The sequence below is a fragment of the Netta rufina genome (assembly GCF_964035555.1).
Source record: "Netta rufina genome assembly, chromosome: 5".
NCBI lineage: Eukaryota > Metazoa > Chordata > Aves > Anseriformes > Anatidae > Netta > Netta rufina.
Genome location: NC_140128.1, coordinates 26,430,820 through 26,454,687, shown reverse-complemented (window position 1 = coordinate 26,454,687; position 23,868 = coordinate 26,430,820). Strand labels below are relative to the sequence as shown.

The following is a 23,868-nucleotide window of genomic DNA, read 5'->3' as shown; positions in this document are numbered from 1 at the left end:
TTTCTCATACAGGACACTATTTCAAAGCTGTGAACATACATTCATTAAACAGAGAATAAATCAGTATTTTCTAACTTCACTGACATTTTTTCCTTGAAAAAAAATGAAATAAATAAAACTACTATTTATTTTGTACCTCATAGTACTTCTCAGAAAAGGGAGTACTTGAAATAGTTATGAAAGAAGTTAAAACATTTTTTTCTATAATTCAACAAACCTGCATATCAACAAGACAGTTCAATTGCTAAAATATCCTATTGGAATTCCTGAAAACTGATACATATAAGAATGCATTTGAAGAAAAATAGATTTAAATGGAAAATTAACATTAAATTATATCGAAAGCCATCTAAATCTCCAGAAAATTATCAAAAGAAAGGGATCATTATCCACTGAATATATTAATATTTTCTATAATAAATTAAAGTATCTCCATAAACTGTTTGCTTGCTTCCTTTTAGTTAACTGCCCTTTAAATAAATCATCAATTTTAGAACTAACACTCCCAATACAAAGCTGCAACTAAACTGAGGAAATTTGCAAGATATCAGGAGCTGCATTTGAAACTGTGGTGCAATGGGATTAACATAGCTCTTAGAATTAATCATACTCCACTTGAAATTAGACTCCCTAGGGTTCAGATATCTTAAAAACAGTATCAATTTAAATGACAGATATAGTTATATATGCAATAAGGTGCAAAATAGTGCGGTAGCCTTATTTTCCTGTCAGAATCCAATGATTTACCTAGAAAAATGTTTCTATAAACTAATGAATTTTAAAACTTTTTTTTTTTTCTGCACCTATCAACTGAGGACTTTTTTCACTCTTGCCTTTTTTTGAAACGCAGATATCAAAATTAATAGGTTAAAATAGAGAGCTCATTTTTATAATCTGGAAGAAGAAATAATGGGACAGATTTTCCTCACATTCATACTAAGATTAGGTTTAAACGCCACCATAAAGTCTACCACTTTAGTTTGAGAAGAACCAACCTCTTTTTTTTTTTTTTTTTTTCCTTCCAGGGAAGTTAATGAAAATTACAGATACTTAAGTTTTCTATTTCAATAAGTATTATTATGTATTTTCTTGAAAATGAAAACACAGATTCATAACACATTTTGCCCTTTGGCAAGTTTTACATCAACCTCATGAATCCTAAATATACGCTTTTTAAAACAAAAATAAAATGAATTATTTTTATCATTTAGGTGTTCATATAGAATCCAAACATGTTAAGAATCATAAATCCAGAATACATTTATTAAAAAAAAAATCTTCACAAAATTGTTATACTAAAATATCTACCACTTCCTCTTGTTTTTCAAAGCAGAGTTCTTGAAGATAAGATAGTTGATAGTTCAAACCTAATCAGTTTGGTTTCATGTTGTTTCATTTCTTTCTGTCTCCATAAAATTGCCTAGTGGCATTGTGACAGTTTAGAGAGCTATTAGAGTCTAGAACTACTATTTTCATGAAGATGTTTGCTTTTTACGGTATAACTGGCTTTTATTTGTCTTGCTCAAACCCTGCATTCTTCTCAGTATGTTAGTGGCACTGCTACAGACCTTTAGCTGACAACAAGCATGTAAATAGGCTTTAATACAGGCATTTTAAAATGTAATGCAACTCTTTTGTTAAATACTTTGTAAACAATCTTGAACAAAAATATTAAACATGAACTATGATAAAACACAAAAGCGAAGAAGCAAATTTAATTAGAAATTTGCTTAGGCTGTATCTGAATACAAAGCACATTGAAAAGAACATGGTAGTGAAAGGACAGTAATTGTGTGTGGTGTTAACACATGGTTTAAATCAGTAGATGAATCCAGGCATGGGATGCACTGTATCTCAGACTTTGTGGTATCTACTTGCAACTGGAGTAGTAAGCAGAGCAACACACAAGTGCAAAACCTCATTGTGCACTGCTCTGCCGCAATATCTCCTTTACTGTATGTATCATTTGGATGTAATAGCTAAAGGTTGCCTTATGCAAGCTAGAGCATGAGCATGCAATAAGAGTATAGCCATACCAGAAAGCCAGAAAGTTTTAAAAAAATACAAACACAGGATAATAAAGCACAACCAATCAGAGGCAAAAAAAAAAAAAAAAAAAAAGACAGAAACAACAACAACATCTTTTTCACAAATAACATGAGGGAATATAGCAAATAACGACTGACAAAAATGAAGCATTTTGTTTCTGAAGCAGTGTAATTCCTATGGTCTTTTTCCCCTCTAGTTATTTGTCATGAGACAGGTATTTTGCTACTGTGAGGAATTAGCTGATAACTAACCAACTCTTGTTTCTTAGACTCCATTACACAACCCAAACAAGTAGCAAACTTGTAGGCATACACACAAGTACTATTTCCACTCAGAAATGTAAACAAAATTAATGAAAAATAAATCTTTCAGCCATTTACCTGGGCAGGTTGTACAATGGTGCCATTCTAAAACAAGCAACAACAGCCCTTTTGCGTTGTTTTGACAGGAGTTTATGCCAAACAGCTTTCTTGGATCTTAGTGGTTGTTCAACCTATGGGAAAATATCTTTTATTACATACTATGGAAACTCCACGTTTAATTCCAAATTTTCTTTTTAGACACTGGCTAATGTATCTAACAAATGAGAAAATTTACAATTTGCTATCAAATTAGAAAAGTTACAAAAACATCATCTGAAAATATATATATATATATATTTTTTTTAATACTTTGAAAAAATACTGAGGGCCTTATATACAGTGCCTCTCAGTTCATACAGGAAAGCTTGAGATAACAGAATATCTCATGGGTGGGACTCCTACATAAAACTCCTAAATGATTACTTTGCCTGTTTATAACTATGCATATTTAATCATTCATGTGCTAAATTTCTGTGCTATATCACTTGTGAATAAAAAGAATCAACTTTACATGGGAAGATTATAAATGCATTTTTGTATTTAAAATTGTAGCATTTGAATGCACAGACAACTAGATTCAAAAGTTGCTATAGAATCCTCCTGTAGAAATGGAACACAGGCTAAAATCAGTAATATTAGAAGTAAATATATATGCAAACATTTCTCCCTAAAATTACAGTTTTCATCTACTGAATGTTGAAGTTTTGTACATTACACTTCATACAACTCTTTACAGTAAAGTTTTGCAGGGGCAAATACATCCTGAGATTTCCCTGAAACAAAATTGAGGCACTTCAGCACATGTAATTAACAATTTTGCATATATAGACATCTGTGTGTGTGCATGCATGTCATGCAATGTAAGCATTACATGCATACATACAAGCAATGTATAATTGCTTTCATCTGAAAATTTTAATGACACACACTGAATTGGAAATAATTTATGTAAGGAAAGAAACTCATTCTACTTTAAAACAAGCACAGAATAGACATGTAACTTTATACCTGCTCCAGATGATAGAGAGCAGCTGATATCCTCTGCACACGTTCCACGTTTTTCTCAGGGTCACTAGGCTCATCATTTTTCAAAATGTCTTTATACAGATTTAACTGCCATTTCACAGCTGGATCATCAGACTAAAAAGCAACATATTTCATACTAAAGCTGCTGAATGAAGATCGTGAATTTCACTACTGCCATTATTATTCTCATAGCATAATGAAAAATGTTATAGGTATTCCCATTTCATCTGTCCCTTTCAGTCCAAATTAGCATTTACTAGCTGCTCAGAAAAAAAGACATTAGATTCTGAACTCCGTTCTCATGCAAGATTCTATTTTATGAAACCAAATAATCCACCCTGAAACTTCTTTATTGCATTTAACTCCATTAAAAATAAGGAAGCACATTAAGCACTGAGATTGGTGAAATTCTGTACTGACAGTGGAAAGTCTGTTTTATGGATTTTAATTAAAGACAGCTGGAATGTAAGTAGGTGAAAAGCCACAGCCAAAGGTTTTTTTTTTTTTTTTTTTTTTTTTTTTGCAACAGCTGACAAAAATACGAGAAAACACATTAGAAATATCTGTTGTGTCTAATTTAAATTTAGGTAACCTCAAATTTATAGCAACAGGACAGCCATTTGCTACTAGAGAAAAATGAATTTATCGTATTATGTTCAAATATGGGCAATGATCTTAATTAAATATTTGTAGAACAATGACAACTCCATTTTGGTATCACCTTTGACAATATATTCAGCATCTAAATAGTAGGAACATATATGCGCTTGAAAAACTCTCGAGTGCCAAAATGACATATGGTTTCATTATTTCATTACAGTCACTTTAAAATGCATATTAGTAAGTACTATTTAATGGTTAGAGCCAGTTAAGTTCAAAATAGGAAGCTGAAATCAGTTTAATTTTAGTTTCTTAGATTGAGATAATTTTAAGTAATTATAACTTTAAAACTACCATTATTTAAACTTCACTAGTTCTATAGGATTTCCCAAAACTTCAAAATACCAGCCAAGTCTACAAAGAAACCAGGTTTGTCACAAAAATATTATGAACAAAAATATTAAAATGACAATTTTTCTAATAGCTTTTCACTTGCTTTTTTAATGTACCATGGTCATGATAAACAATTGCAATTTTCATGTTTAAAAGTGCTATCCCGGACAGATTTTGTTACCTTTTCCTGCAAATGTAAGTTGTTACGTAAATGCTCTTTGACTTCTTCATCAGTGTCCCTCTGTAGAAAGATAGAAGTGCTTCTCAATTTTTTATTATTATTCATCTCATAAGAACATGCACAACACAGAACAGTTATTGTTTCAATATTAAAAAGTAACATTGTTTTCAAAGTACATATATTACCAGAAGAGCATGGGACAAAAGCATTTTAAAATTGTGACCACAAAACAAGGATTAAATTTTGAAAGAAATTAAAGCTAACTAATGATCTTCGAGTATTTGGTCTAAATGTATCATACAATGTCCTGAGCTGGAAGGCACCCGTGAGAATCATAAAATCCAACTCCTGACTCCACACCGGGCAACCTACCAGTTAAACCATCTATCTAAGAGCACTGTCCAAACACTTTTTGAATACCATCATGCCTGGGACTACTTCCCTGGGTAGCTTGTTCCAGTGACTGACCATGCTCTCAGGGAAGAATCTTTCTAAAATCCAATCTGAATCTCCCTCCCCCATATAGCTTCATTTCATTCCCTCAGGTTCTACCACTGGTCACCAGACATATCACTGGTTAGTGCCTTCCTTTGGACACTCTCTAATAGTTTTATATCCTTATATTGTGGAGCCTAAAACTGTACACAGTACTCAAGGTGACGCCACACCCATGCTGAATATAGTATGACAATCACTTCTGTCGACCAGGTTAGCTAAACTGTACTTAGTGCAGTTGGTCCTTTTGGGTGCCAGGGCACATTGTTGACTCACATTGAGCTTATCATCACTCAAAAACACTTTATCCCTTTCTGCAGGACTGCATGCCTGCCATTTGTTCACTTGGCATATATGTATGTAAATGTACATTTTATACAAATGGAAAATACCATGGAAAGGATGATAGCTGTCTGTGCACACCACTTTGTTTTGTGAAAGCACAATTAGGAGCTGTAATTGCTTACAGTACATTGACATATTTTATTATATTAACTGCTTAGATATTATGCCTCCAAATTGTTAATAAAGTTCTGTTTATTCTCCATTAAAAACTATTACAAATTATGCACTTACATGGCTGTATCTAGTCTTAGCCAAAGAGATGAGCTCTTGATCTCCAGGAGTACACATATTCAAGCCAATAGGAAGCATCTTTTTAAGTGCAGCTACAATCAAGGATGTTTGTATGGAGTACAAATCCCCTCTACGCTTTGATTTCTTTCTTTCTTGATCTTGTCCTCCAGACTGTAATAAAAATATTAAAATTAAATAAATAATACAAAGGTAAATGACTGTAATTATTCTCCTACCACATACTCTTCCAACACATTCTTCTCCTAGCAGTCCAAGAAAACTATGTTCCTAATGTAGTACATAATTAATTAGAAATGCTACATTAGAGGAAGGGCATACAGTCTTGAGTGGGAAATTACAGGAATATTTTTGGTGTGCTCCAATGATGAAACTGCAGTAACAGTAATATTTTAATTGCAGTAAAATAGTTTTGGATGCATTCATACATGTAAATCTAACTATGTTTTCTGGACCTTAGCTCTCAAATCAGAAACAGCTATAGAGTTAAAAGCTAAGTCAGCCTCAGGGGATGGTCAAATTCAGGATGTTTAAATTTTTGTTAGAAACTTTCATGAAGATACAGCCATCCAGGGTATCAATGAATTAATATTGTCTGATTTACCTCACCTAAGAAATAACAGTATCTAAAATACTTTGATTGGTTGTAATAGCATGCCAATGAACCAATGCCTCTGGGAAAAGCACTGTCCTTTGACTTTGGCTAATGTAAGTAAATCTGGAATGAAAAATTAATCCTTTTACAGCTTTGGAGATTGTGAACAATAGGAAAACGAAAACAAAAAAAGACAGGAATAAACAGCACAACAAGGTAACATTGTCCTATCTTCAATAGACAGCGTACAATGGTATTTCACACAACTTTTAATTTAGGAGACAGCAAACCAAAACCTTTAGAACAGATCCATATATTTAATGAACATATGGTAAACACCAACAACATAAAAATAGCCCAGTTCTGAATTCTGTACCTAGATTAAACTCCTACTACAGGCAAGGGAGTTTTGCCTAAGACAAGATTTCAGGACTAGGCCTATAGGTTTATAAAACACTACTGAACAGCAAATGCTTGCATTTAACCCTCCACATCCTTTTCCCTCTGTCAATTAAATTTTACTGACTACTCTTTGTAGTATATATTGTGTAGTTCCACATAAGGATACAGCAGAATCCATTGCAATCCATAATTACCAGTTATTATCACACTATTATCACATAATCACTGAAAAGAAAAAAGGTAGCTACACATAATCCAGTAGGTGGGAATTTTTGGCAGATTCTGTCTTCTACATGGTGAATCTCTGTGTACACAGCTGGTGTTGAAATCATTTTGCAGGTCAGAGGGAACACACAAGGGATGTGGCTTCCTTTCTTAAGGAACTAGCAATTGCAAGAGAGTACTTTGCCTCAAAGCTTTGCTTTTGGAAGTGCCTTAGAAATAGCAATGATGTAATGGCTATAATAATGATATTATTTGTACTCTACATTGACAGCAGACAAACAAATCCCACAATGTATCACTATATTCCAGTGGCGTCACTATGCATATTAAATAAAGAATACCAAAATATATACATAGATCTATTAAAAAAAATAAAAATAAAAGGAAGAAGAGAGAGACTTTTACTTTTGAGAATCTTTATGCCTAGGGACATTTTACACATCCAATTTTATTTTTTCTTAATTTTCATTTCAGATTAATAACTAGGTGAACATAACACCTGAGCATTTTTAAAACATGAAAAGAAGATCCATTCTGCCTTTGCCATCATATTCTGCTGTCTATTAATTTGCAACTCTTGTGGATAAATGTGTAAGTAGAGTCACAGACAGAAACCTAAAAAGCAATAAAATTAGGTCTCTTTGCGGTCTAATATAAGTGAACATAAGTGAATTCAACATAAGTGAATAAAATACCTTCATTTCAACGTAAAGAGTTTTAAATTGGGTATATTTTCCCCTAAAGAATTAGCTGTGCTAAAAGAACCTCAGCAAGAAGAATGATATATTCTGATTGCCCAAAATAATGATCTTATTGCCTAAGGATTTGAACACACAAGCTGAAATTTCTTCGAACAAATGTATATAGAAAAAAAATTACAGGTTTTCCATTAGATTGATAATAATTGAATATATAATCAAAAAGTAGAATATTTATATTGAAAAATATAAGGAATATATATATTAAATATAACTAAGACTGGTTAAGATAATGGAATTAATATTTTTCCAACCCTCTTTAGATAATCCATTCTGTCAGACTATCATGAGAATGTTCATTAAACCCTACTCTATATACCTAGGCAAGTTTGAAAATAGCAAGGCTTGAAGTCAGATCTATTTAAAAAGTGAGCAGTTGTGGTATCTTATGCTTCCAGTTTAATTAATTAAAAACTCTTCACACCATCATCATACATCTCAGGGCACAGGGTGAAGGGAGAGATGAAACAGAAAACCATGAAAATGGATCCCAAGGGATCCATTTTGTTTTTCGTTCTGTATCACCAATAGGCTGAAGAGTATTTATCTTTATTATGAATTATTATTAAAATAATACAAATGATGGAAAGGAAGATGAACTACAGTTCACTGGAGACTAAGGAAGCCTTGAATACATTAAATGTATTAAAGAAACAAGGACTATTCAAAAGTGTCCTCACATCTCACGTGATTAGGAAGGACCCATTTTAATTTTGGACAAAGGTAGTAGTTGAGCTCTGTATCTAATTTGAACTTCTTCATTCTAACACAATCTTCCATACATCTACAGACGGGATACAGACTATAATACTTTTTCCCATTTATTCTTCTTGAATATCATAAACCAGATATGTTTCTGATGACTCTACTTAGGCATCATTTCTACAATGTCTGCTACAATATATTAGCAAAAAATACCCCAGAATGCAGAAAGACAGCAGAGGGGGAATGCATGTCTAAAATAATTACAAAATATAACTTTACTACATTTTTACAATAAAACAATGTGTGGGTGTGCTAATGCGAATTTCAGCTGCTCTGTTCAAATGCTGCCACTTTAACTCAGAGAAAATTTATAGTATTTGGGACTTGGGCTTTCACTTTGTGACGCCACTGCTATGATCAATGGAAAGAATGCTTGGAGCCTGATCATTTCTAAAGATAAAACAAAAACACATCATGCATTTTGACCTGTACCTTTACTTGCATGGCCTGTATGAAAGAAAAATAAAGGGAAAAACATAAGTAAAAGAGATGAAAAGATGATAACTTTACAAGTTAGTAATAAACTTACTCAGCTCTATCAGGACAGTAAATATTGTAAGTTTGTAGCTAAAACAATAAACTGTGAGTGTATAACTAAATGAGACCTTAGTGAAATAATTTTTATCTAGCTTAATCCTTATTAAATGATTGTACTTCTAAATTTATCTGATGTTATTCAGCATGACTCCACTGTTCAGTGCTTCAGCATGTAAGGAAGCATATCTAATAAGTAAACACATCAATATACCAATTACTGAAACTTTTCCCAGTATTGTTAAAAGGAACAAGGTATTTGGAATTCAGGATAAACCAATAATGAAAAATATTCCAACAATATTTTTTTTATTCCTATCCCCACCCTAAATATCAATGAGGAAAAAAAAATGCTTAGAAATAGAAAACAAAATCAAGACACCACCATGAAGATGGAACATTTCACTTATAGCTGTATTTTCCCATTGTTTGGCACATTACTGCCTTGTAGACAGTCTGAGAGAAAAATTGAGTTAAACTCGTATCTCCCAGCAGTACCCATTTTGAGAACACTATTATAAACTCTGCTGTAACTCACACATACATAGTTTTATTTACCTCTTTGTTATGTTAATACCATATATACATACACATAAATAAACGTGTTCATAGCCAAAGCTAGGTTATGATTGTGTCTTTTTTATCAAAAAGATAACAAGACTATGTTGCTACAGTGAAACAGCACAAAATTTTAAGCATTACTTAAGGGAATCCTTGACTGAGCATGGGAAAATACTGTAGAAATCTGTTGATTAAAAACAAAGAGAAAAACACATAAAAACAAACTCTTCCTCCTGCTTTCCATGATTTCTCTCATTCTAACTTTGCTTTCTTGTGATACTCGAAGTAGTCTATAATGTTTGCTTTTTGGCCTGAAACTTTGAAGCCAAGCTATTATTAAAATGTTTCTATATCCTACGATAATTATGTCACATAGTAAAGACCTTCTTTAAATCAAAAAGAATGACAGACTAATAACCAAATAAGTAGTAAGCACCTTAGAATCTTCAGTATTGTACTCAGACAAATAATAAATTTTAACTGAATATGTGTGAAATATGTAGATGCTGCACAGACACAGTTCAGTAGATACATGTTAAAGGTAAGTAAAGGCAAGTAAATGATAATTCCATTTCATTTATTAGAAATGACCATAAAAGTAATCCATTCATAATTTACCATAATATAACTAAAGGAAACATATTCTACGCAATTGAAATGTTCAATGTTGAGATCTAAAATTCTTGCAGAAAATATTAATATCAAATCCTCAAATAACCATAAATTTGCAAATAATATGTATTATGTATTACAGATGGGTACAAATCATAATGCTGTTTTGTAATACAAACTTGATTTTTTGACTGCCTCAGACTTCTATAATAGGCCTATACAGATGCTTTTTAAAAATAGACATAAAATTTTGTTAATGAATGCCAGTCATACTAAACTTCAGTAGGATATACAAGTGTTTAGCAACTGAGGTTATATATCCAACCACACCTTCATTTAGCTTCCAAAGCTTATACAGAAAAACTGCCCACATATGTATGACACATTTATTACGTACATGTTAATGTCTACACTTAGACTTTTATACCAATTAACTGTAAAACAATAGGGAATTATTACATTTTAATAAAAATACTATTTTATCAACAAACCTGTGAAGGATTCAAAAACAAATATAGGATGAAAAGAACATGTTTAGTTTCTCCATTTCAACTGCCATCACAAATCTCTTATTTTAATGCAATCTAAGTTACCAGTCTCTCTCGGACTGAAAGTTCTCTAACTTACCATTCCCCTCCGAGCACTCTGCTGCCATTTTTTTAGAAAAGAAAAATTAAAAAACGTTCTCAGCTGTTATTATATTTATTTGAGAATATATTAACAAAGTTAATATTGTATAATCAAAACACAATGGGTATTATATCTTTATTTATTTATTTTTTTTATTGTAACAGTGAATCATTTGTCACCATTGATATCAGCTATAGAAAAATAACGTAACCCTAAATCTTCATCCTCAGCACAACTTTTTCTGCATTTGGCATATAAAGATACAGAACCTCCCATGATATATCATACATTACACATTACCACCATCACAGCATCCTAGATCTTTGGAAAGCTGGTGGTCTCTGCTATAAGGTAGACAGTTGCCTAAAGCAGTCAGAGATCAGCATAGGGCCCTTTGCCTTTAAAGAACTGTTCATGTTGGACTGACTGTTAATGGCCAGTGTTCACATTCACGTTTATTTGTACGTTCTCATAGTGGGTAAATATTGTATATAATTGCTTTCATTAAACATAATGTGAATAAAAAAGAACTCATGATGAAGAGAAAAGTACTAGTTATTCTTCTGTCATACTGTCATTTCTGAACTAAATGTTAATATTAAAGCAAGAAATTATATAAATATTGTTCCCTAACATAATGTGCGTTACTGATTACTCCATTACTCCATGTTACAAATAAGTAACAATCCTCATAGTGAATTCTGAAATTCTGTTACTTAGAGAATTTCTTGTTCATTCTAAACTATGCAGTCTTAAAAAAAATCAGATGTAAATGCATGCTTTAATGAACACACTGGGGTTTAAGAGCACTTACATCATATACTATAAAATGTTATAAATTTCCTGATTAGAAACAATATATAGAAAAACAATAGAACACTTCTAAACAATGCATCATGTATCATATCGTGGTATTTGAGTCCTGAAAAATGGCCTAAATGATCACTATTGCAGATATGGTACCAGATTAACAAAATATTCAGTCATGAACAAGTGTCTTTTATTTCTGTTCCTATATTAGCAATAACCATGCACAACATCCTTGAATACTACGATTTTGCATTAATATGCTTACAAAAAATTATATTAATATAAAAAAAGATTTATGATCTCATTGTATTGTACGGCCATATGAAGAAAAGCACGTTACATATGCATCTACATTTATGTTATATATAAAAATATATTAGTTAAAATATATACAACAGGTATTTGGAAATCTAATTTTAAAACTAAACTTAAAACTAAAACAAATTAAAAACTCTCTTTAAAACTAAAACAAATTTGGGTTATATAAATTCTTGATGCTGAATCGCTATGATTTTATCCAAATCAGAGTGATATGAGGCTATTCTTTTTTTTGGTGAAGATTTGTTTTGTCATTCCTGCCGTGCCATCTTTTACTAAAATATGACACTAACAGTTTACCCCATCTTTCCAATACTGCAGATTCAGTATAATTCAGATAAAATATGAATTATCTAATTATAATCTACCATGATCTGAAAAAAAATAATAAAGAAAAGATTGATTTCTTGGCTCCTGATACCAATTCTAATTCACAAATTTCAAAGTCTATGTGTAGCAATTGCCATATGATAAAGTATAGAGATTTCTGTTAGACTGTGTTAATTAACCATCATTTAATGTGCATTGTGTCCACTAGTCATCTCACTACTGAGAATTATACAAACACTTCAGTACTATCATCCAATTTCAAAGAGCTGTATCTTGAAAAAAAAGAAAATGAGTTAAAAAATTCCTTTTCCGAATTCTTCTATATATTTTGAACTGCTGTTCAGTGTCAGTCATGAACTAATGATGAGCAGAAAATCCAGTATTTTTACTTGTAAACTTTCCAGTAATATGATTTGGCTCAACCAAGTTTCAAAACTTAAGAACTTAGAAAAGAAGCAAACATGTTTTTCAAGAGAATTAAAAAAAATGTACTGAGACATTTTTTCTGACTCTCTATTGTATAAAGTTGGGCTTACTGTAGCCAAGTTACAGACAAAATCAAAATACAGTGAAATACAAAACAAACCCCACCTCTTCTTGAACCATTTCTAAACAGGATTTCTCAAAACACATTATAAATATAAATACAAGTTTTTTGTTGTTGTTGTTGTTGTTGTTTTTTCCTCCTATATTTACCAACACTACCTTAGAATTATATTATTTCATCTGACTTATGGATCTTGTTATGAGTAAAGCAGTCTTCCTCAGCTAATGTCAAAGGACACGATGACATTTTCTCTGTTATGCAGGTAACAAATGTATTTTTTACAGCCATCATGTCAACATCTAGTCATATTGAAAATGAGTAAAAAAAGAAATGAATTTGGTCATTAATAAGAAATGAGAAAAACAGTGCACATATGGCACACTATATGTATGAATAAAGAGAGATATACAAATGCAGCATTACTCCATCAAAGCTGAACAATACTGACGTTCACAAGAAAAAGAGCAGGTGGACAATATTGCTTCAGTTACTGTCACTTATTTTTACAAAATATTCTACCTGTTTTGTTTTGTAAAGGACCAACAAGCTATATTACATATTACGACCCATGTTCTCCTTTCTATGTAACTTCTTCACATCAAGACCCATGTTTAAATCTCATATCTTTGAAAATTTAACACACACTTAACTAACTCACAATATTGTGCATAGTTGTTTCCATGCCTGTCATCAAGAAGCAACATTATTTTTTGTTTCTTCTATCAGCAGAGCAGCAGCAATCTGAGTAGATTTTCAGAGCCTTCTTACAAAGTATTAAACACATCTGAAGATTTAATTGATCCAAATATTTTTATTAACTTACTTTAGACATCTTGCTTTTGGTATCTCCTGTTAAAAATGCCAAGTTGTTGATTTCATTTTGAATCACAAAATTTTGTTCTTCTCTTTTGAAATTCTAAAAACAACCAACAACAACAAAAAAAATTAATTCATCTGCATGTACCACACCTATATTTACAGATGGAGTGAAATGGAGAAAAAAGTATACATCTTATCTTACATGTGATTTACACCACAGGATAAACACTTCAGCTACCATTCGGAAGAGTTCATCAGAGTCTGCGTCTGGTTTCTTTAGCCAATTGGCTCTGGTTAAAAATAAAAAATAAAAATAAGACATTTAAAATAAGACAACTGAATATAGATATTGGTTGCTTTAATGGATTGGGTTACGTTTGTGTAGTTAATCTTGGAATTTAACAACAGCCACTTCAATTTTCCATGACCATTGGCTACAAAGGCCATTTTTTATGGCAGTTTATCTAGTCCTAAATTCCTAATTCTTGGTTACATATTTTTGCTGGTCACCCTTCCCCATGGTGACAATGTGTTTTTGTGCCTTCCACAAAATGGACTAGAAAACAGACATGGCTGAAAAACAGAACTCATTCACTGAGTTTTTCTCTTCCTTTTTCTATTTTCCCTTTCTTTCCATAACAAAACCTTTTCCTTTCCTTTTTCTTTTTCTTTTTTTTTTTTCTTTTTTTAAAGAAAACATTGTGTTGATGCAAAGAAGAAGACTAATGGGAAGAGGATGAAGTGTAAAAGGAGTTTAATGAGTGGGTACAGCTGTAAGGAGCGACTGCTTTAATTGGTTTATTTTTGTAATGCAGGAACTAATACAACTTCAGTCTGAATCTGTCTGCACAAGGATCATCAGTAAAACTTGGGCAAATGAACTAACAGATGCAGCTCTCTTAAAAATCTCTAAATTAAAATGCACTAATATGTCCATACATAATGTGGGCATAGAATCATAGAATTAAGACTGGAAAAGATCATCTGGTCCAACCATCTCCCACCACCACTATCACCCACTAAACCATGTCCCTAAGCACCACTTCCAGCCTTTCCTTAACAACCCCAGGGACGGTGACTCCAACACCTCCCTGTGCAACCCCTTCCAATGCCTGACTGCTCTTTCTGAGAAGAAATGTTTCCTCATTTCCAATCTGAACCTCCTCTGGTGCAGCTCGAGGCCATTCCCTCTAGTCCTATCACTGGTTACCTGTGAGAAGAAGCCAACCCCTAGCTCCCTTCCTTTCAGGTAGTTGTAGAGAGCAGTAAGGCCTCCCCTGAGCCTCTTCTCCAGACAGAACAACTCCAGGTCCCTCACCCGCTCCTCACAGCGCTTCTGTTCCAGGCCCTTTCACAAGCTTTGTAGCCCTTCTCTGGACATGTTCCAGGGCCTCAATGCCATTCTAGTACTGAGAGGCCCAAAACTGAACACAGTACTCAAGGTGTGGCCTCACTGGAGCAGAGTACAAGAGGGCGATCCCCTCCCTGTGCCTTCTGGCTACGCTATTCCTGATACAAGCCAGAATGCCACCTGGGCACATTGCCAGCTCATGTTCAGGCATCTGACAGCCTCCATGAAAGGAATTGTAACATTTAAATTTAATCCTCATTAACTCCATCCCCGTAGTTGGATTTCTGTACAGCTTAGTGAAGTCTGTGTTTTTAAAAATTAAGTGTTCTCCTGCCAACAACATCTGATTTAGTAAAGCCTAGTGCATCTAGAAAGAGTAAATTGGTTCACAGCATAAATGAACGTGCATGCAATGAAAATGCTCTTAGCTATCCTGTTACTAAAAAAATTTAAGTGGACACTGATTGTGTATGTTAGAGCAGTGTTGTTAAGAATAGCATTAAAATACTGTAGATACTTAGATACTATAGATACTTCAAATACTCTTCTCAAGAGGATCTCAGGAACGTGGTCTGGGGCAAAGGATAAGGAAAGTGTAGGTACGGAATAATCCTTAAGTAAACTGTTGAGTAGAAAATCTGGTTATTCAAAAGGCAAAACAACATTGTTCAAACATTTTTATCTCCTTCTTAAAGAAACACAAACAGAGAAGATAAACATTTTTGTAGTATTACCTAGATATATAGATTCAATTGAGGCAAAATAGCTTTTCACCCCTTCAATAGTTAAGGTTTTTAGCCATTTTTTAATTTTCAAAAGGTATACTCCTGTGTAATGACATTGGGATGCTGTAATACACATGAAAACTCTGGTCGGGATATGAGTTCTCCACAGTAACACTGCAGTTATAATACAACCAAATAAGCCAAAATGCTTGTGAGAAAAAGATGTGAATCCAGCATATCCCATCCTGTAAATTAAGAATCTTAAAATACTTAGGATCTGAATTCAGCAAAACATGAAATGCATTATTTTCTTCCTGATTATCTGATCACAGATTCCAAGTAAATTAACTAATAAATATCAGTTTATTAATTATTTACCTGTTGTTGTCTACATAACGTATCAACATTGGATAGAAGGCATAGAGGTCTCTACAAAGAACAGCAAATTCATCGAGAATGAGTAGCTCAGCTTCCTGGGTGTCAGTTTTACTGTCTGCTTTCAGTTGCTCCTCTTCCATCACAATCTTTATAGCTTTCTTCTTCAATTTCTCCAGTGTTGGAATAAAGTGAGTTTTCAGCAGATCTGGTCTGGCTTTGCTGATGATAGGCTGAGCATAAACTACACATAAAAATACATATGACCCTACGATTAATACACAATTGATGCTTTTAATTGTATTAATATGAATCCTCTGTGGTTATAGAAAACAAAGGTCGTAGCGCTCCACATATTTCTGGAGCACCATAAAACTATTAATTATACTATGAATACAGCTTTCTCAACCATTTATATTGAGAGATTAAAAGCCAGTTACTGGCAATTCAGATTATATGTATTTCAGTATTATGTCGTAGAGTATTCCAGGTTGGAAAGGCACCCACAAGGATCATTGAGTCTGACTCCTGGATCCATACAGGACCATCCAAAAATAAAACCTTACTTCTGAGAGCACTGTCCAAACAATTCTTGAATTCTGACAGGCTTGCTTTCATGACCTTTTCCCTGGGGAGCCTGTTCCAATGCCTGACCACCCTTCCCGTGAAACACCTTTTCTAACATCCAACCTGAACATTCCCCATCATAGCTCAATGCCATTTTCATTCCTTCAGGTCCTGTTGCTGTCACCAGACAGCAGAGACCAGTGCCTGCCTTTCCACTACTCCTGGTGAGAAAGCTGTAGGCCACCATGAGGGCTCCTTCTTTTGACTGTCTCTAATAGATTTTCATAGATTTTCATATGTCTCTAACCTTGATGGAATCTCAATAAAATAAGGATCGAGTCACACAGTCCTCAAAAAAATAGCTTTTTGGGAAGTTTCTTTTCTGTTTTTGTTTGTTTGTTTGTTTTTTTAATACAATGTTTAAAATAGTCTGAAGGCAGTGTTCTAGAAAAATTTGTCTTTTGACTTCAGCAAGCTAACATACAGAGAACGAGTGACTCATTCAAGATCATAGATCTATGTTGTGGAAACATTAGTAAGATGATACAGACCACCTAAGTCAAAAATCCTTTCAACAACCACACTAGTACATTATCTGCTTTTGTAGGTTAACAGTGTCTACAAAACTGGAAGCACTGGTCTCCATAATTAAGCAAAGAACTTCTTACTAAATTTTAATGGAATTCTTATTATTAGCTTAAAACCTTTCAGTATGTACAATAATTCTTAAAACACAGTACCGATATAGCATTACAATTTAGCAGGACAAGGCTACTTTTATATAGATTTTCTTGACTCACCATATGGTATACTGTATTCCTACCCTAAGATGAATGCTAACATTTGTATACAGTACATTCTTTCAGCTAGCTGTCTGCAAAATCTTACAGGACATTTTGAGATTTTTTCTACTCATTTAGTATTTGACAAAGAAACTACTTCTGAATGCTAGTTACTACTTTTTTTTTTTTTTTTTCTTCACCATATATCATTTTTTCCCTTTGACTTAATACTTTATGAACAAAAATCACAGTATTTATACACTCTACTGCACTGCCCAATTCTTTGGTGTCTTGAGGCTTAATGGTATTTACAACTCCAAATTAAGTACTAAGGCTTTTATACAGTATTTAGGGAAGATAATATTTTCAAAATCCATTCTGTTGTATAGAAAGCTCTCTGCTTACAGTGATGCTATGGTGCACACATAAAAATAATAACGAACTTCAGAAAAGAAGGACGATCTCTTATTGTTCTTTATCTGCTTTTTACCTGACCTTCTTCCTGCTGCTTTTAATTAAAAAAATATTGTATCACTGGGTAATACGGTAAATTGTAGCATAGGAATTAAATATTATTAGATACAACTACTCTTAAAAAATATTTACAGTACCTGCAATTCTCTTCATCCAAGATGCTTCATCTATTCCCAGATTGTTGTTAATGATTTTCAGAATGTTTCCCAGAATGATGCTTAGATGTTCAGATGTTATCATCGTACAGAAAGGCCCAGCACTTTCAGGAACACTCTCAGACCCTCGTTCCCACCAGTAGGACAAATAGTTGCATAGCATGGGTAAGATAACCTCAATTACATGAGGCATTTCAGTATACCGTGCTCCAGACTCTGCTAAATCATTAATTTCCTTTATTAGTCCATCCAACTGGGGGATCTCTGGACACATCTCCTCTACTGTATCAGGCATACCTAAAACTGCAGGTAGAAAAGGTAAAAAACGAAAAGATTAATTAACAAAATACAGGAGATCATCTACATAAAAAATACAAACAACATTTTCACTGTTTTTTTGTTTGTTTGTTTTCTGTCACCATCTTGGGCAGACATAAATAACAAGACTTTGGGACATACAAGAGTCTCTTATCTAATAAGTTACGTCTTTCTGATGATGTGCATATAGCACTGATGTAGACAATAGCAGCCTCACACATATAGTGTCCAGCAGTTTTCTGCTAACGAGCCCAACTATGTAGAAGTGGAAAAACTGAGAGCTTGTATCAATATTAGAAAAACACTGGCCATAGTTATCACAATCATTCACAACTTTCATGTTCACCTGCAAAAAAATCAAATCCATTTCAGGATACAAACAGGCTTTTAGTAATATTATGACCAGCTCAAGGTTATGGGTAAGACTAAAACTTAAGTGTACTTTGTTTATGAACTCAGCAAATCTACCTCCTGAGAGTCTGTAAAGAATAAGTGAAATAGAAGCATGTGAAGAAAAACTGTGTAGAGGGACTTCTGCTCCCTTGATTAAAGTTTCACAGAATCAGTCAAATTCTGCCAGGAACTCCCAATATTGAATTGCATTAGAGTACTGGTAAGACAACCAGGTAGCATAAATAACTTTTGTGTTCACATGAATAAAAACCATTTAAAACTAAAAAACTTAAAAACTAGCGTGTTGCTAGTCAGAGCACATAACTGTACAATTTGCTAAAACCTTCTATAATGTGGATGTATTAGGTTAAGCTTCAAATATTACTGTATTCAACTTCAGCAAAGAATTCAAACATGATGTTCAGAAAAACACTGACATGTGAGAAGAAAGGGAATAATGCTAACGTAGTCTCAGCAAGGCTAAAATGACAAGCAACGATATAGTGATAGTAGCAGTTTTCTCATTTAAAAACAAACAAACAAACAATTTCTTTCTAATATTTGGGGAGAAGCAAACAGCTTTATTCAATCATTTATTTATTTTTTCCTGAGGAACATTACTTACTTGCTCTTTCTCTTGCACTTTTTGTGTTGAAGACAGACAATGGGTTGTAATGGTTGAGAGAAGGTTCAAGAAATGCTACCGGAATGGCTGCTGCAAGAGATGCTAAGCACTCACCAAGTGCAGGGCGCTGCCTGTATATGACAGATACTAAAAGTTATCAGAGGAAAAAAGTCTTTCACTGGGCTTCCAATATCTAGCATGCATTATAAAGCAACATTAACATTTACTGCAGATTCAGTTTATCTTTGTAACACAAGCACTATTTGACAATTTTGAAAAATTTTATTTCTCACATGAACCAAATTATTGGAAATTACAATGGTACAGGAATACATTTTTTAAAAAATACCCCACACCAAATGTTTTACATTAAAGGTGAACTGTCTCTCTCTCAGTGTAACTACAGACTACAGAAAACATGTCTACAACATGCAAAAAGTGTAGGTCAGTGGTCACGCTCTATCTTTTCTTTTTATATTCATTGCTTTGCTACACCCATGCCTAACATCCAGTGCTTATGGCTCTTGCCAACTAAGTGGACACCTGTGCTTTGAGCTCTTCCCTCAAAAAGCAATTAAAAGATGATCAATTTTATTTCCTGTGAGATCATCCTGACTCCTATTGTTAGAGTGAGGGTGAGGCACTTTCTATTTTGCCTACAAGATCTGTGTCAAAGTGTATTAAAGATTTTTAAGTCTAGAAAGAAGAAAAAAAGAAAAAAAAAAGTGCAGCTTTATAACTTAGCGATGCACATATAAATGGCTAAATGTGCAGATATGTGAAAAAGAGATTTTGCACACACATACATGCATGCACATGGGAAGAAAGAGGAACTGCCCACCAGACAGCTCTTGCATTTTACATGGAACAATTACTGAATAAATTCTGGATAGATGGAAGTGGAGAACAGCATTCCTACGCAAATGCCATCCTAACTTGACTACAGAGCTCTATTTCTTCCAGTTTAGTATCTCTTAGACCGTGTAAATTTTAAACTTTTAAGATCACGTACAGTGCCTAAAATATAGGCTTCAGAAGAATACGAAGGGTTAATGAATTACCTCTACTCCTGTCTTTTGATAGACTAGCAATTATGGTTCCTTTTTCTGAAGTAGCAGATACAGATATGAGCCTCTTCTAATGGAAGAGGATCTGAAATCCAGGTTTTGGAACATACTGTAAGCAGTAGAGTCTCTAAAGAATTTAAGACCCACTCTTTTTAAAACACAACTAACTGGTAAATGGAATTCCTTTGTAGAGCTAAAGGGTGTCAGAACGCTCTACATATGGTTAGGATTTTATGTTCTAGACAACTGTTCTGAGAACTCTGTTTAGATTTATGTGTAAGACAGACATTAAGTACTCGACCTACTTACCACACAGGCATGTCTAGTAATATGCACTAGCCAAACTTTGGGAAGCTTAACGGTGACCCATGGAAAAATTTAGTTTTCCCGATGGTTGAACTAAACTCCCTGACGATACACAGCAATACGCAGGATTATTTGTTTTGCTTTTATTCAGTTTGGCATTTTTTTGTGTAGAACTGAACTCTGAGATATAGGCAACTACATTCCACCTAAAGTGTATTTTAAACATGTTCACGCTGTTTCAGATTCCCTTTTCATTCAAAATGCTTTATTACATACACAACAAACTCCTAAGAAAATTTTGCAAGCTGAGTTTTTCACTCAATACCTTTCAACATAGATGTTCTTCCCAGTCCCAAGGGAATAGAGGCTACAAAGAATTCTATAACATGAAACCTGTACATCACCCACTAGAGGAAAAGAAGAAGCAGGTAATCAGTATTTATTCAGCTAAAGACTACTTTCTAAATATAAAACAATGTAATTTTAACCAATGAATACATGGTGTCTAAAACTTTTATTTATCTTCAACTTCTCTGATACTTATATGTCATCTACATGCATTCCAAAACAGATCATCAGACATTCAAAGAAGCCAGCAGATATTTGTTAAAAAAAAATTGTGCAGACTATCACATTTGCGGAATGTAATTTAACTTAAACCTCATTCAGTCTGCATATATAGCCCCTAGAAACATGATCTAGAGGCTCCCCACCTTCTTAAAGCTTTTTATTTGCTATCTATCTTTGAATCACCTTCTGCTATGGAACTGTAATCCCCAAATATAGTTAAGAAATTTTAGAATACCATATTGCTGCATCTCAAGGAAGCATTTTGATAATTGTAAGTTAAAATATGCAAAAAAAATAATAATAATAAAAAAATCAAGGAAACTTTAAAAGCATTAGTGCTGGAAATACATCTGTTACTAAAAGGAAATCAATTCCTTTGAATTCCTGCATTAATTATTTAAAAAAAAAAAGTATTATAACATAAAATAATTCAAAATTTAAAAAAAAAGTACTTACAAAGTAAATCAACTCCAAACTGATACTGTGAAATATGCTCAAAAATTGATGTCAAGACAGGTAACAATGCTACTGTAGTATAATTGATATTCTGTGAAACACCCTTGATTTGTGTTCGTGAATGGGTAAATTTTCCAAGTTTAAGATTTTCTGAAGTTTTTTCCAGATCTTCAGCTGCATTTTCAAAAAAGGCACGTAATCCAGCTTTAACTAACTCAGATCCCGATTTCATAACAGTTCTGAAAAATAATAAAGGAAAAATATTAATTTTACATTGATCTACAATATACTACAGATATGTGAACTACACATTACTTACATTCTATCAGTCTTTGAAGATACACAGGTTGCAGTGTACTTTATATTATGAATTGGACAGTAGTACCTAAATAGCCATATAAGCAACAATTTTGTTGTAGTATTTCATACAAAATAATAACAGCAAAGAATCTGCTTTCGCAGACTTCTTGTTCCTGTTTTTGTGATCTGTATGACAATGCCTTCCCAGAAAACATCACCATCCCCTAAATTTTTATGGATGCCACAGTAACTAGGTATGCAAATCAGGATACACATTTATCTATCTTCAAAACACCCTAAATCTAGAAAATGCAGCATTCATGCAAGCATTCCAGTCCCATTCCTTAATCTTGCACTTTTCTCCAAATGTTTGAAGTTCTCCTGTGTCATGCGCATTGTCAAGTTGCTGCACAACATAAGCAGGCCAGAAAACAGATCAAATAAGAAAACTATCCTAGATGGTATTTAAATCTACATTAGCATTTTAGTGGTACAGGGTATAAGTGAGTAAAAAGCCCATACATTCTCATATTGGCACTTCTAATGCCAAATTTTGAACGATGTACTGAACTGTTGTATTAGAACAGTAGATACCTACTATAGAACAATAGCTATCTACAAGCATCAATACTTGCAGTTCCAAAGTTTGTGTCACTTATCTCTCTCCATAAAGTCCTCAAATGCTCTTGGAGAGCTTGACAGGAGTTTTCAATACTTTAATCACAGACAATGAACCCCTACATGTACTAATATGGAGGTTGTTATACTGAAACTACTAGTTTTTTATCAGTAATTACAAATTTTATCAGTAATTACAAATACGGAGTAAATAATACAGGAATAGTCTAATTGCCCCAAAAAACTCTGTGATGCCTATGTAGCTTAGTAGTTGGTACAATTTTTTAAAACTTACCGAGTGTCAAGAGACTGAGCTAAGATGTGCAGGCAGTTAACCATTGTTGTAGAATCACTACCTGTTTAGAAAGAGATACTGTGAGAGCACAATAGCACAGAAAATGTAGGATAATCTAAAATGTCACTACTGGAAATACGCAGGTTAAACAGAACATGGAATACATCTTCCACCCCAGGAGTTAGGTCTGGTTCCAGAACTAACATTCATTTTCTTAAGTACATTTGTATAAAAGAATTGAAAAGAGAAATTGGTGTCTACTTAGGGATCATTTTTACCACTTGACCCTGAAATATTATGAGCTTTGTATCCTGTAGTTTATAAATTTCTTTCATAATTTTCCTACCAGTACCTTTAAAAGAGGTATTCCTCAAGCTTATAGCTTGAAAAAAGGTTCAGTTAAGATAGAAATAACTGTTACACATTCTTCATGTTTTTAACTTTATTAAAATCTTTCTTAACAACTTACCAAAAATTGAGATCCTATGTCTAACAAGAGCAGCTAGTTTGCAGAACAGGCTAAAGAAGAAGAGAACAGAAAACAGCAAGACAAGACAAGACAAAGATTAAAGATTTGTTTAGAATATATGAGGTAAAGAATAATAAGAATATGAAAGAGAAAACACAACATAGTTCCTGGAAGGAGCATTTCAAATCACACATGATGACAGTAGTCAGTGAAATAACTGCATTAAGCAGCATAACCTCAGAAGCTTCTTCATTCTCTCTTTCTCTAAACTTCTCTAATTCAGAAATTATTTGAAACATGAAATTGTCTTTTCATTACAGCAGATTCCAACAATTGCATATATGCAATACGGTTGAGTCACTCTTTATAGCTAGGAATTATTTATGAGCAAGAAATTTTGGTAGGAACAAGAAAAA

General features: G+C 33.3%; 1 protein-coding gene across 4 annotated transcripts in view; it reads right to left on the bottom strand.

Moving 5' to 3' along the window:
- The window catches only part of RYR3 (ryanodine receptor 3), a 223,263-nt gene that overhangs the window by 33,686 nt on the left and 165,709 nt on the right, over window positions 1–23,868 (bottom strand). For all 4 annotated transcript variants that reach the window (XM_084287833.1, XM_084287834.1, XM_084287835.1 and 1 more), the window contains exons 61-73: window positions 23,453–23,502; window positions 22,984–23,044; window positions 21,771–22,009; window positions 21,070–21,151; window positions 19,372–19,502; window positions 18,018–18,338; window positions 16,061–16,301; window positions 13,809–13,896; window positions 13,611–13,703; window positions 5,683–5,853; window positions 4,612–4,671; window positions 3,420–3,551; window positions 2,430–2,542 (exon numbers count right to left, since the gene is read on the bottom strand). In XM_084287833.1, the coding sequence (XP_084143959.1) occupies window positions 2,430–2,542; window positions 3,420–3,551; window positions 4,612–4,671; window positions 5,683–5,853; window positions 13,611–13,703; window positions 13,809–13,896; window positions 16,061–16,301; window positions 18,018–18,338; window positions 19,372–19,502; window positions 21,070–21,151; window positions 21,771–22,009; window positions 22,984–23,044; window positions 23,453–23,502 (1,782 nt within the window). The remainder of the gene's footprint in view (window positions 1–2,429; window positions 2,543–3,419; window positions 3,552–4,611; window positions 4,672–5,682; window positions 5,854–13,610; window positions 13,704–13,808; window positions 13,897–16,060; window positions 16,302–18,017; window positions 18,339–19,371; window positions 19,503–21,069; window positions 21,152–21,770; window positions 22,010–22,983; window positions 23,045–23,452; window positions 23,503–23,868) is intronic.